At 29.2% G+C, this 12,785-nt stretch overlaps 1 protein-coding gene across 1 annotated transcript; it reads right to left on the bottom strand.

Annotated features, from left to right (window-relative positions):
• Nucleotides 1–6,367: 6,367 nt before the first annotated feature.
• LOC125575063 (NAC domain-containing protein 46-like) lies at nucleotides 6,368–8,315 on the bottom strand. The gene is made up of 4 exons (XM_048735832.1): nucleotides 8,108–8,315; nucleotides 7,792–8,073; nucleotides 7,398–7,678; nucleotides 6,368–7,180 (listed from the first exon to the last, which is right to left on the bottom strand). The coding sequence occupies exons 2-4, from the start codon at nucleotides 7,988–7,990 to the stop codon at nucleotides 6,626–6,628; spliced, it is 1,035 nt and encodes a 344-aa protein (XP_048591789.1). The 5' UTR covers nucleotides 7,991–8,073; nucleotides 8,108–8,315; the 3' UTR covers nucleotides 6,368–6,625.
• Between the last annotated feature and the right edge of the window lie 4,470 nt (nucleotides 8,316–12,785).

Raw genomic sequence — 12,785 nt, 5'->3', positions numbered from 1 at the left:
TTTTTTTTATCAATTAATTTAGTAAAACTTCATAACACTCCCTAAATCGATGGAATAACCACTAAAAAAATATTATTTTCTTGATAAACGGAGACGACAAAAGCTCCAAACCTCTTTGAACATCATCATATGTTAGTGAAGGATGCAACCAAGCATTAAAACAATATTGTCATATTTTTTGAAATTTTCTCAAAATCTATGGCTAACCCCTACAAAAATATTGAGTTTTTGGTAAATTCGTTATATAATGAAGCCCATAATCTTTAGTGTTGTTTTAAAATTTCTACCATATTCTACATTTGTATTAATGTATGCTAAACTCTTTTCATGGTAAATGAGCATCGTTCAATTGTTTTTATCAATTAATTTAGTAAAACTTCATAATACTCCCTAAATCGATGGAATAACCACTATAAAAATATTATTTTCTTGATAAACGGAGACGACAAAGACTCCAAACCTCTTTGAACATCATCATATGTTAGTAAAGGATGCAACTAGGCATTAAAACAATATTGTCATATTTTTTGAAATTTTCTCAAAATCTATGGTCTAACCCCTACAAAAATATTGAGTTTTTGGTAAATTCTTTATATAATGAAGCCCATAATCTTTAGTGATGTTTTAAAATTTCTACCATATTCTACATTTGTATTAATGTATGCTAAATTTTTTTCATGGTAAATGAGCATCGTTCAATTGTTTTTATCAATTAATTTAGTAAAACTTCATAACACTCCCTAAATCGATGGAATAACCACTATAAAATTATTATTTTCTTGATAAACGGAGACGACAAAGGCTCCAAACCTCTTTTAACATCATCATATGTTAGTGCAGGATGCAACTAGGCATTAAAAAAAATTTATCATATTTTTTGAAATTTTCTCAAAATCTATGGGCTGAAGCCTATGATCTTTATTGTTGTTTTAAAATTTCTAAACACATTCTACATTTCTATTAATGTATATTAAACTCACTTTCGTGGTACATGGGCATCGTTTTAATTTTTTGTCAATTAATTTAGTGAAACTTCATAATAATCTCAAAATTGATGGACTAACCAGTATAAAATCGCCATTTTCTAGAGAAACAGAGACAACAAAAGTTTCAAACCTCTTTGAGCTTCATCATAAGTTAGTGAAGGATGTAACTATGCATTAAAACAATATTTTCATATTTTTGAATTTTTCTGAAAATCTATGTACTTAACACCTATGAAAATATTGAATTATTTGGTATATGCTCTATATACTGAAGCCTATTATCTTTAGTGTTGTTTTAAAATTTCTAAACACATTCTACATTTGTACTAATGTATATTAAACTATCTTTCATGGTACATGGGCGTCGTTTTAATTATTTTGTCAATTAATTTAGTAAAACTTCATAATACTTCCTAAATTGGTGGACTAACCAAAATAAAATTGCTATTTTCTAGAGAAACGGAGACAATAAAAGTTCAAAATTTCTTTGACCTTCATCATATGTTATTGAAGGATGAAATTATAAATTAAAACAATATTTTTATATTTTTAAATTTTTCTCAAAATCTATGTGTTAATCCCTACGAAAATATTGAATTTTTCGGTAAATACTCTATATACTGAAGCCTATGATCTTTATTGTTGTTTTAAAATTTCTAAACACATTCTACATTTGTATTAATGTATATTAAACTATCTTTCATGGTACATGGGCATCTTTTAGTTTTTTCCCAATTAATTTAGTAACACTTTATAATACTCCCTAAATTGGTGGCCTAACACCTATAAAATCTCAATTCTCTTGAAAAACGGAGACAACAAAGGTCCCAAACCTCTTTGACCTTCATCATATGTTAATGAAGGATGCAACTATACATTAAAACAGTATTTTCATATTTTAGAATTTTTCTTAAAATCTATGCATTAACCTCTATGAAAATATTAAGTTTTTCGGTAAATATTCTATATACTGAAGCTTATGATCTTTAGTTTTGTTTTAAAATTTTTAAACACATTCTACAGTTGTATTAATGTATATTAAACTCTTTTTCGTGGTACGTGGACATCATTTTAATTTTTTGTCAATTAATGTAGAGAAACTTCATAATAATCTCAAAATTGGTGGACTAACCATTATAAAATCGTCATTTTCTAGAGAAACGGAGACAACAAAAGTTTCAAACCTCTTGGACCTTCATCATAAGTTAGTCAAGGATGTAACTATGCATAAAAACAATATTTTCATATTTTTGAATTTTTCTGAAAATCTATGTGCTTAACCCCCTATGAAAATATTGAATTATTTGGTAAATGCTCTATATACTGAAGCCTATTATCTTGTTTTAAAATTTCTAAACACATTCTACATTTGTACTAATGTATATTAAACTATCTTTCATGGTACATTGGCGTCGTTTTAATTTTTTGTCAATTAATTTAGTAAAACTTCATAATACTCCTTAAATTAGTGGACTAACCAGTATAAAATTGCTATTTTCTAGAGAAACGGAGACAACAAAATTTCAAAACCTCTTTGATCTTCATAATATGTTAGTGAAGGATGAAACTATACTTTAAAAAAATATTTTTATATTTTTGAATTTTTCTCAAAATCTATGTGTTAACCCCTACGAAAATATTGAATTTTTCAGTAAATGCTCTATATACTGAAGCCTATAATCTTTATTGCTGTTTTAAAAATTCTAAACACATTCTACATTTGTATTAATGTATATTAAATTATCTTTCATGGTACATGGGCATAATTTAGTTTTTTCTCAATTAATTTAGTAACACTTTATAATACTCCCTAAATCGGTGGACTAACAACTATAAAATCTCTATTCTCTAGAAAAACGGAGACAATAAAGGTCTCAAACATCTTTGACCTTCATCATATGTTAATGAAGGATGCAACTATATATTAAAACAGTATTTTCATTTTTTTGAATTTTTCTCAAAATCTATGCGTTAACCCCTATGAAAATATTAAGTTTTTCGGTAAATGTTCTATATACTGAAGCCTATGATCTTTAGTGTTCTTTTAAAATTTCTAAACACATTCTACAGTTGTATTAATGTATATTAAACTCTCTTTTGTGGTACATGGGCATCGTTTTAATTTTTTGTCAACTAGTTTAGTAAAACTTCATGATACTCCCTAAATTGGTTGACTAACCAGTATAAAATTGCTATTTTCTAGAGAAACAGAGACAAAAAAATTTCAAAACCTCTTTGACCTTCATCATATGTTAGTGAAGGATGCAACTATGCATTAAAACAATATTTTCTTATTTTTGAAATTTTCTCAAAATCTATGTCTTAACCCCTACGAAAATATTGAATTTTTCGGTAAATACTCTATATACTGAAGCCTATTATCTGTAGTGTTATTTTAAAATTTCTAAACACATTCTACATTTTTACTAATGTATATTAAACTATATTTCATGGTACATGGGCGTCGTTTTAATTTATTTGTCAATTAATTTAGTAAAACTTCATAATACTCCCTAAATTGATGGATTAACCAGTATAAAATTGCTATTTTCTAGAGAAACGAAGATAACAAAGGTTCCAAACCTCTTGGACCTTCATCATATGTTATTGAAAGATGGAACTATGCACTAAAACATTATTTTCATGTTTTTGAATTTTTCTCTAAATCTATGTGTTAATTTCTACGAAAATGTTGAATTTTTCGGTAAATGCTCTATATCCTAAGCCTATTATCTTTAGTGTTGTTTTAAAATTTCTAAACACATTCTACATTTGTATTAATGTATATTAAACTATCTTTCATGGTACATGGGCATCTTTTAGTTTTTCTCAATTAATTTAGTAACACTTTATAATACTCCCTAAATTGGTGGACTAACACCTATAAAATCTCTATTCTCTAGAAAAACGGAGACAACAAAGGTCCCAAACCTCTTTGACGTTCATCATATATTAATTAAGGATGCAACTATACATTAAAACAGTATTTTCATATTTTTGAATTTTTCTCAAAATCTATGCGTTAACCCCTATGAAAATATTAAGTTTTTCGGTAAATGTTATATATACTGAAACCTATGATCTTTAGTGTTGTTTTAAAATATCTAAACACATTCTACAGTTGTATTAATGTATATTAAACTCTCTTTTGTGGTACATGGGCATCGTTTTAATTTTTTGTCAATTAATTTAGTGAAACTTCATAATATTTCCTAAATTGGTGGACTAACGAGTATAAAATTGCTATTTTCTAGAGAAACGGAGATAAAAAAAATTTCAAAACCTCTTTGACCTTCATCATATGTTAGTGAAGGATGCAACTATGCATTAAAACAATATTTTCATATTTTTGAATTTTTCTCAAAATCTATGTCTTAACCCTACGAAAATATTGAATTTTTCCGTAAATGCTGTATATACTGAAGCCTATTATCTGTAGTGTTATTTTAAAATTTCTAAACACATTCTACATTTATACTAATGTATATCAAACTATCTTTCATGGTACATGGGCGTTGTTTTAATTTTTTTGTCAATTAATTTAGTAAAACTTCATAATACTCCCTAAATTGGTGGATTAACCAGTATAAAATTGCTATTTTCTAGAGAAATGGAGATAACAAAGGTTCCAAACCTCTTGGACCTTCAGCCTATGTTATTGAAAGATGCAACTATGCATTAAAACATTATTTTCATGTTTTTGAATTTTTCTCAAAATCTATGTGTTAACCTCTACGAAAATATTGAATTTTTCGGTAAATGCTCTATATACTAAAGCATGTTATCTTTAGTGTTGTTTTAAAATTTCTAAACACATTTTACATTTTTATTAATGTATATTAAACTCTCTTTCATGGTACATGGGCATCGTTTTATTTTTTTGTCAACTAATTTAGTAAAATTTCACATTACTCCCCAAAATTAGTGGACTAACCACTATTAAATCGTTATTTAATAAATAGTCATATTAATAAAATATACTATACGTCGATGTTGATATCAATTTATATTTAATTATAAACAATATAAAAGATAAAAATTATTATTTTGATTTATTTACCATCAAATAATTTTAAACAACAACAATTATTTTGATTTATATGTCCGCACCTATTTAGTTTTATATATAATAGTTACTGACCTTTCACTAATTTAATATAAGTATAAAACCGCAAATAAATAATAAAACATAAAATAGTATCTATATATAACATTCATTCCGTGCAGGGGTGCGGGTGGCGTGGGTCTTAATCTAATATTAGGATATTAGGAATGGTGTGTATTTCATCATGTACAATGATTACAATATATAGAGATTACAGTAGGGTTTAGGCTATTATTAATTACAACATTAGTCTTTAACATCTTGTATCTCTTATATAAGAGCAAAGGAAAAGAGGAAAGATTATAGAGAGAACTCATCGTTTAGAAAACGGTCAAGAATGCTCAAGTTCTCCGTATGCTCGGAAACGGACGGTGCAATGCGTTAATTAACATGAAAAACGTTCTATATATTAACATCAATTGTAAAATGGCATTAGGATATACGATAGTTTTAATCATCAGAAGAAAAATATCACATAGAAATTCAACATTTTGTTTAAAACTCTTGAAAGCGAAGTTTATAAACACAAAGTAAGAAAACGTAAAGTAGCTGAGCGTGTAATAACTAAGGACTGTTCCTTAAGACAGAAGACTTAGGGATCTGGAGTTTGTTTTTACAAGAAATCCATCATTAATTACTGTCCTTGCTAAGCATCTTTTAATATATTTAACTAATTCTTAGATAATTTAATACTAGTAAGCTAACTCATTAGCCAAATTTAAGGAACAACTCACATGCTTCGTGAGCTGTGTTCTTCCTCTCAGTTTATTCAGATTCTATAGGTCCATATTTTGCCACTTTATGAGCAGAATAAAAGGAAAATTACTTTCTTGATATTCGTCTTCACCCAAATAAAGACAATACTATAGATATTTCGCACTTAGCCGTGCATGATATTATAACTATTGCTTTAGAAGTAAAGTATGACTTAAAAAAAAACTAATTAAGAGACGGTGGTCTAATAACTACTATGAATTGAATTGTCTGGTTGATAAATAGTACCATTCAAACTCACCTAACCGTAGACTTTACATTAAAACTACAAGCTTGTGGGATTAGTATTCACGAGTTTCGAACCGGGACGTTGCATCTCATAGAAAAGACCATATTGTCTTGTTATTATATCATAACCAAGAGTTGATAAACCCTGCTTGAAAGTCTTGATCCTTCAAAATCTTGAATTTATGTGCACTTCACCAATAATTTTTATATAGAAAAATCGACTACAAATTTATTTATATAAAATACCAAGAAACTTCATAACAAAGATATAAAATCATACGAAGAAATATATATGTGTATATATATACAAGTTAATCACAAGGAAATGTATTGCAAATTACAAAGTTTTTTTTATCCCAAACTAAAAACTAAAAACTAAGTAAACAATTTCGTCTACCTAAAGTTCATTGCCTAGGAACACCTAATAATCCAAGTGGATTTATAAACAAACTAATTCCCTGATTAAAATCACTAAGCAAAGTAATCAGTACCACTCACAGATTCACAACTAATAATAACACCTTCAAATTAGTTAGTAGTCGTCCCAAAAGATCCCCAAGTCATCATCATCGTAGGACGTCTTGTTACCATCCATCATCGCCGCATTGGCCGCAGTATTCACCATCCCTGGATACGAAGAAGATATCTCCGGCGTGGCGGTTGTGTTCACATCGGAACTTAAACCGGTTTCTTGAGACACACTCACCAGAGAATTCTCCAGCTTGATCATACCGTTGTTATTGTTGCCGGAACCAGTCCCATAACCAGAACCAAATCCATAATTTGGCACCGAGTTATAAGGGTAAGTGAGGGTTTGGGCTGATGGGTAAGTGTTGTTGATCTGCACGGTTGTAGGGTGATGAGGGATGGGTTTGAAGTCGTGTTGTTGGCCGGCACCGGAGAAGCTTGGGCCGGGCTGACTCAAGAAACCCGGATCGATGAGAGGAGGGAGAGACGAGAAGTCTAAGAGATGATCAATGTTGTCAAGAGAATCAATCCTTGTAAGTTGATTTGTAGTAGTAGTAGTTGCTGTAGTAGTGGGAGGAGGAGCGTTCTTGTGAAAAACCCTACACACCACCCATTCATCCTATAATTATCACAACAACAAAAAGTTAAGTTAATTAAACAATTCTAATTAATAAAGCTCGTATTTATATGATTATATTATCTTTTACGATTTGGATTAATTAAGAACATTATAAGATACACATTTCCATACCAAATGCATCAGAGTAAGGTAGTTCTCACAAAGTTTCTAATAAAAATCAAACTAATAGTTCTGTAAAAATAGTTGAATTACATACCCTTGCGGTTTTAGGGAGGTTGTGATAAGAATAGATGCCATCAAGACGATACTCATGCATAACCCAATTGGTCTTTTCACCTTTTGGAGCTCTTCCTCTATAGAACACAAGTGTTTTCTTCATTCCAACAAAACAACCTTTGCCTCTAAAAATCTCCTTGTCCTTCCCGGTCGCCTTCCAATAACCGGACAGGGTTGCACGGTTCGTCCTCATGCCGGTCGGGTACTTCCGATCCCTCTGGCAAAAGAAGTAAAACTCCTTCTCCCCCATCTTTGCAATTTCTGCACCCCCAACAAAAATAAATTCAAGAATCAGAATCTTGATGTATTATAATTTCTGAAAAGGTCAAATAACAATGAAAGAAACAATTTATTTAGATAATGACTTGACTTACTTGGTAGATCCCATGGCTCGTTTTTGTTAAGGTCGGCTTGACCAATTGCAGCCGAGGTGAATCGAACGTTGAAGACCTTCTCTTTGAGATAGTGAATTATGATCTCTGCATCAGTTGGATGAAACCGAAACCCTGGAGGCAAATCCACCACCTCTTGGTCCCCTCCTTGGTTCACAACTACACCTCCTTCTTCCAACATATCTATATGTATGTTTTAATCAAGAACAATAAAGATGAGGTAAGTTCTTGATGGATTAAGAAAAAAAGCAGGAATATATATATATATATATATATATATATATATATATATAGGTATGTGTTTGTTGCAGACACACGTCGACGTTGAAGAAGAAAGAAAGAGGTTGAAGAAAGATAGCAGAAGAAGCAAAGGTTGGAGAATTTTAAGGAACTAGACAGTTAAAGGAAATGGAAATAAAACTTTGAAAATTTAGGAAAACATTTGGCTTATTTATACAAAGGGAAGGATAAGAGCTTTGAATTAAAAATAATTAAAACCAAGAATTGTCTTCTTCTTTTTTTTTGGTGATGTAGCAAAGACACGTAAGCTCTAAGCAACTTCCTGAATTGTTGAAAAAGCCCCCACATAAAAATGCTTAAAATATCTTACTACATGATACATTTATGAAAATCAGGGAGATTCGCATGTGTATATATGTATTAATGTAAATAACCCGTTATTTTCTACACCTAATTAGTAATGTTACTAAATTTCACTATTTTATTGTTTTTTTTTCTTATTCTAGTTTCATTTTTTTACTATGAATAATTGTAATATTTATTTTATTTTTATTGTTTTAATAGTATTTTTTAACTAAGAAATAACGGTTAATTTAGTGGGAGACTTTTAGAACTTGCCGCTTAATATCAAATTTTGGATTTATAAATCCTATCATTTACTCTAATTACAAAGAAGCTAGATAAAATTCATATGGTGATGTTGAACAAAAAAAATCATATGGTGACACCTCTGTCGAATAGTATTATGGTTAATGCACTTTCTTTAGAGAATCAATTCGTTTTTAATCCTTCGTTTCATATGACTATGCCCTTATAGTTATAGGCTTATAGCTTCTTTAGATTTCCACAACAAAATGGCCGGCTTCCATTGCCACAATGACCAACATCTCTCTACCTTTTGACAAAAAAAAAAAGATCCTTTGAGAAAGAAAATAAAGAGTCGTGGGAAAGAAAACGTTTGAAGTTGTGCTATAAATGTGGACCCATATTACTGAATCCCTCTTAAAATTTAACTATTCATAATGTATTATCATACTGAAAGGAATCAGTCTCTAAGGAAATCCTTAAAACGTATTTTACCAAAACAAAATCTTAAAATGTATGTTAATGTTGGAGTTATTAAAAAAATGTTAATTTCAGTTTTTTTACAAAGGTATATTTACGAGAATGTTTAAATAAATAAATCAAACAAAAATGAGATTTATAGTATGTAGATATGGAGCAATAGAAAACCCGTTAACAAACAAAAAGTAGAAACTAAAGTTTGGTTAGTTTTAATTTTCAACTAAAGTACATGTAAAATAATACAATTTATTTTATAAATGAATTAGATATTTAATATTTATAAGATTTTAGTTTTGAATATTGGATGTAAAAGAACTGTGAGTAACATTAACGTAGTTAAATCTTGATTTGATTTTTAGAATTGGAATTTTATTATTGGTTTAAGAATAAAATAATGTACGCTGTCCTTTTTGATATTTTAAAAATACGAAAATATTGTATTCTATAGCAAAAGTTTAAACTATTTCATACTTACATTATATACACATAAACGAATTTATACTGTATGTATAGGAGTTACAATTTAGGATATTAATCTCCAGTCTTTACTAATTTAATCGCATCTATTTCGGTATAATTCTAGTTTGAATGAGTATATTTAGTCGTAAAAAAGTATATGCCTTTTCTTAAAAGTTGGCTCAATTATGTGGTGACGGAACCCATTTACCAATATTGGAATTTGGAATCATTAGAAAAAGACCAAGTCAAATAGTCCTAATTAATTTTTTAGATGTACCGACACAAAAAAAGTTTTTTTAAGAGCATTTTTAAAAATATATTTCTAACTACACAAAATAATAGAACTGTTTTAAAAATATTTTTCTAACTACACAACATAATATGAGCATTTCTTTTTTTAGGAAGAACATAATTTGAGTATTCCTATTATAAAAATTTTAGAAGAGTGTCAATTATAACTGCCGCTGTATATTTAAAATTTCGGCCTAGATAGTATCATTTGATCAATAATATTATATATACGTATCAAAAAAAATCTCTCAGACTATTTGTAGCATGACAAGAACTATTCTTTACCAATGCAGCTAAACAAATCAATACGAATTTATAAATGAAACAAGATATTGACGAAATTAGTACAAAGTTTCGTGATATGATGAGCGAAAATACTAGCTGGTACTTAAGAAAAAATATTACCAGTTGGCTTTTGTGATATGATGATTCTAATTGGGGTTTCTCAAAAAGTCTAGTTGGTTTTTAATAACAGTTTGATTAGTTTTTTAAGTTGTTCTTTGGGGGGTTTCTTTGAAAAGAAGGATAGGACACCTAATCTTCAACTAACATAACCGTCTAATTGTCTCTGTTCACCAGTATATTTATTGTGTCAATATCACATACTCAAATCTCATCGATGATAACTATTTTTTCATTACTGTACAGCAGCATCTATTCAGAATGTGCTGCATATCAACATATATGCATGCTTTTTACCTTTTCCAGGTTAAATTCCGCTAAATACAACCCAGAGGAATCCATTAACCAGAAAATTGTATGCAGAGACTATTATGTTTGAATCATATTAATGGAACCAGTTTGAACAGAAAAAAAAAAACAATCGCCCATAAAACAAAACAAAAATACATACAAAAAAATAGAAATTGGCTGTATAACTTCTAAAATTATTAATGATTTTTCTCAAGAAATCCCAGCATTGATAAAGACCATATTAAACCGAACTACCTATGGATCGACTGCAATTATCATATCTTGTAACACAAAAAAATCAAATAACTAAAATCCAAACAACTCCAAAAAAGTATTTTAAAAGTAGACGTACTAATAGGTTATCATATTAGTATATCTTGTGTTTGAATTATTAGTATTTTTGAAATACACTGATGTTTCGAGCTCGTCATTTTTTTTGAAACTAGCTCGTCATCTTCTCATTGAAGGTTGACATGTTTTGATCAAATCGAATGTATTTTAATTACTAGTAACTCGGTACACGTTTGTCAATATTCGCAACCAATTACCGACCCAATCATCAATTTCTAAAACAATTAACTCATAGTTGACCAACTATTGCAAATTCGATTTTTTTTTCATTTACCCGTATATTACAGTATCTGTTTTATTATTTACTCAAAAAGAAAAACAAATAAAACTTTTTTTAAAAAGTAAAACCAATAAAACTTTACAACCTTCGTTACTGTATATATGCATTAATAGATGGTAGAAACTGGATAGGAATAAATCATCCCGATAATATATACAGTATGATATACAATGACATGTCGAACGCAAGTTGTGGAATATAATTAGGGATAAATAATACTCATAAATAATGCTGTTCTTAGGTTTTATTTATTGTATTCTGTCGAATTTTTTTTATAAATTCTGGTATGGCGCGTGGACCCCACAAATAGAATAGAAGTAGGTTCTAATATATACGCGGGCGTAGCTTAGGAAGGTTGACTTTTGCTATCCGAAGGCAAACACTTAAAAGCGAAGAAGACGGATCCTTCGGTGACGGATTATGACGTAAATTATGACATCACAGGCTCTTCTTATTGGGTCATGTGGACCCAGCCCAGGCCTTTTTAAACCATCGATACACACAGACAGAATCACTGTCCCATCGATGCAGTTGATCAGTCCTAATGTTATATGGAAAATACGAGTAACAAGATCATACCTGAGAAATTCCATGTGTCCTTAACTCAAATATTGTCATTTTTCTCGAATTGTATTTTCATCATTAATATTTCTATTTTTCGTTCGATCAGTATAGATAGTGTGACCCACACTATGCTCCTTGAAAACTATATTATTGGGAAAATTACAAAAATAATATGTATAGCATAGTGCTGTAATGATGATGATGTCATTCAACCTTGCTCAAAGTCATGGCTACCACCACTATTTCTCAGTCATGCGTATATATTTAAGGTCTATATTTAAACATTTCTACACACAAATATATATAATTTAAATGTTAAAAATTGGTGTGTATTAGAAAACTTTTAAGTTAAATAGTAATGTAGGCTTCGGAATCAAGTGGGTGGACTTATTATAACTATATAGTACAATATAGCTTATATAAAATATAGACTTCAATTATTTATTTTATATTTCAGTTGCTGCCGCAACAATTTAGGATGTTAATATTATTATTTGTAAGAACCTTACAACATGATATGTGGATTTTCTTTTCAAATGGCTAATAACCTTACAACATGATATGTGGATTTAATTTATAGTATAGGGCTTGATTTGTAATCTTCGACAATGGAAGTAGAGTTTTTGTTACTCATGAAATGGTGTTATCTACATCAACAGTTGTATACTAAAGCAAATATTAAGATCATTTCGTGTTGAATTTTTTTTTTTGTAAGAGATACTACTGCAAATATCCTAATATTAGGTTCTATTTGTTGACATCGTAAATTTCTTCTATATTTTGTAGTTGTATTCGTCTCGGAAAATTTCTATAGATAGCAAGATACTATATATGTATTAAATAGTTGGAAATATATATAATATCCGAGACGAATTGAATATATTGTTAGGTCGACGTATATATACATACTACAACAAAGGGTTCATATAGTTTATATTTTTGGCTTTAGTTTTATCAGCTGGACTTCATAAAAATTAATAAATAAATCGATCAAATCTCAAGTTTTGGACACTTGTGTTGTGTGCACATAATG

This window comes from Brassica napus, chromosome A1, assembly GCF_020379485.1.
Source record: "Brassica napus cultivar Da-Ae chromosome A1, Da-Ae, whole genome shotgun sequence".
NCBI lineage: Eukaryota > Viridiplantae > Streptophyta > Magnoliopsida > Brassicales > Brassicaceae > Brassica > Brassica napus.
The sequence above is the reverse complement of the archived record's forward strand: the minus strand, read 5'-3'. Positions and strand labels throughout refer to the sequence as shown.

Bases quoted from the DNA above. Each gene is read 5' to 3' on its own strand.
- LOC125575063 (XM_048735832.1), bottom strand. From the start codon at position 7,990: ATGTTGGAAGAAGGAGGTGTAGTTGTGAACCAAGGAGGGGACCAAGAG. The intron at 7,679-7,791 runs GTAAGTCAAGTC...TTGGGGGTGCAG, and splicing joins CGAGCCATGGGATCTACCAA to AAATTGCAAAGATGGGGGAG. The intron at 7,181-7,397 runs GTATGTAATTCA...TGATAATTATAG, and splicing joins ACCTCCCTAAAACCGCAAGG to GATGAATGGGTGGTGTGTAG.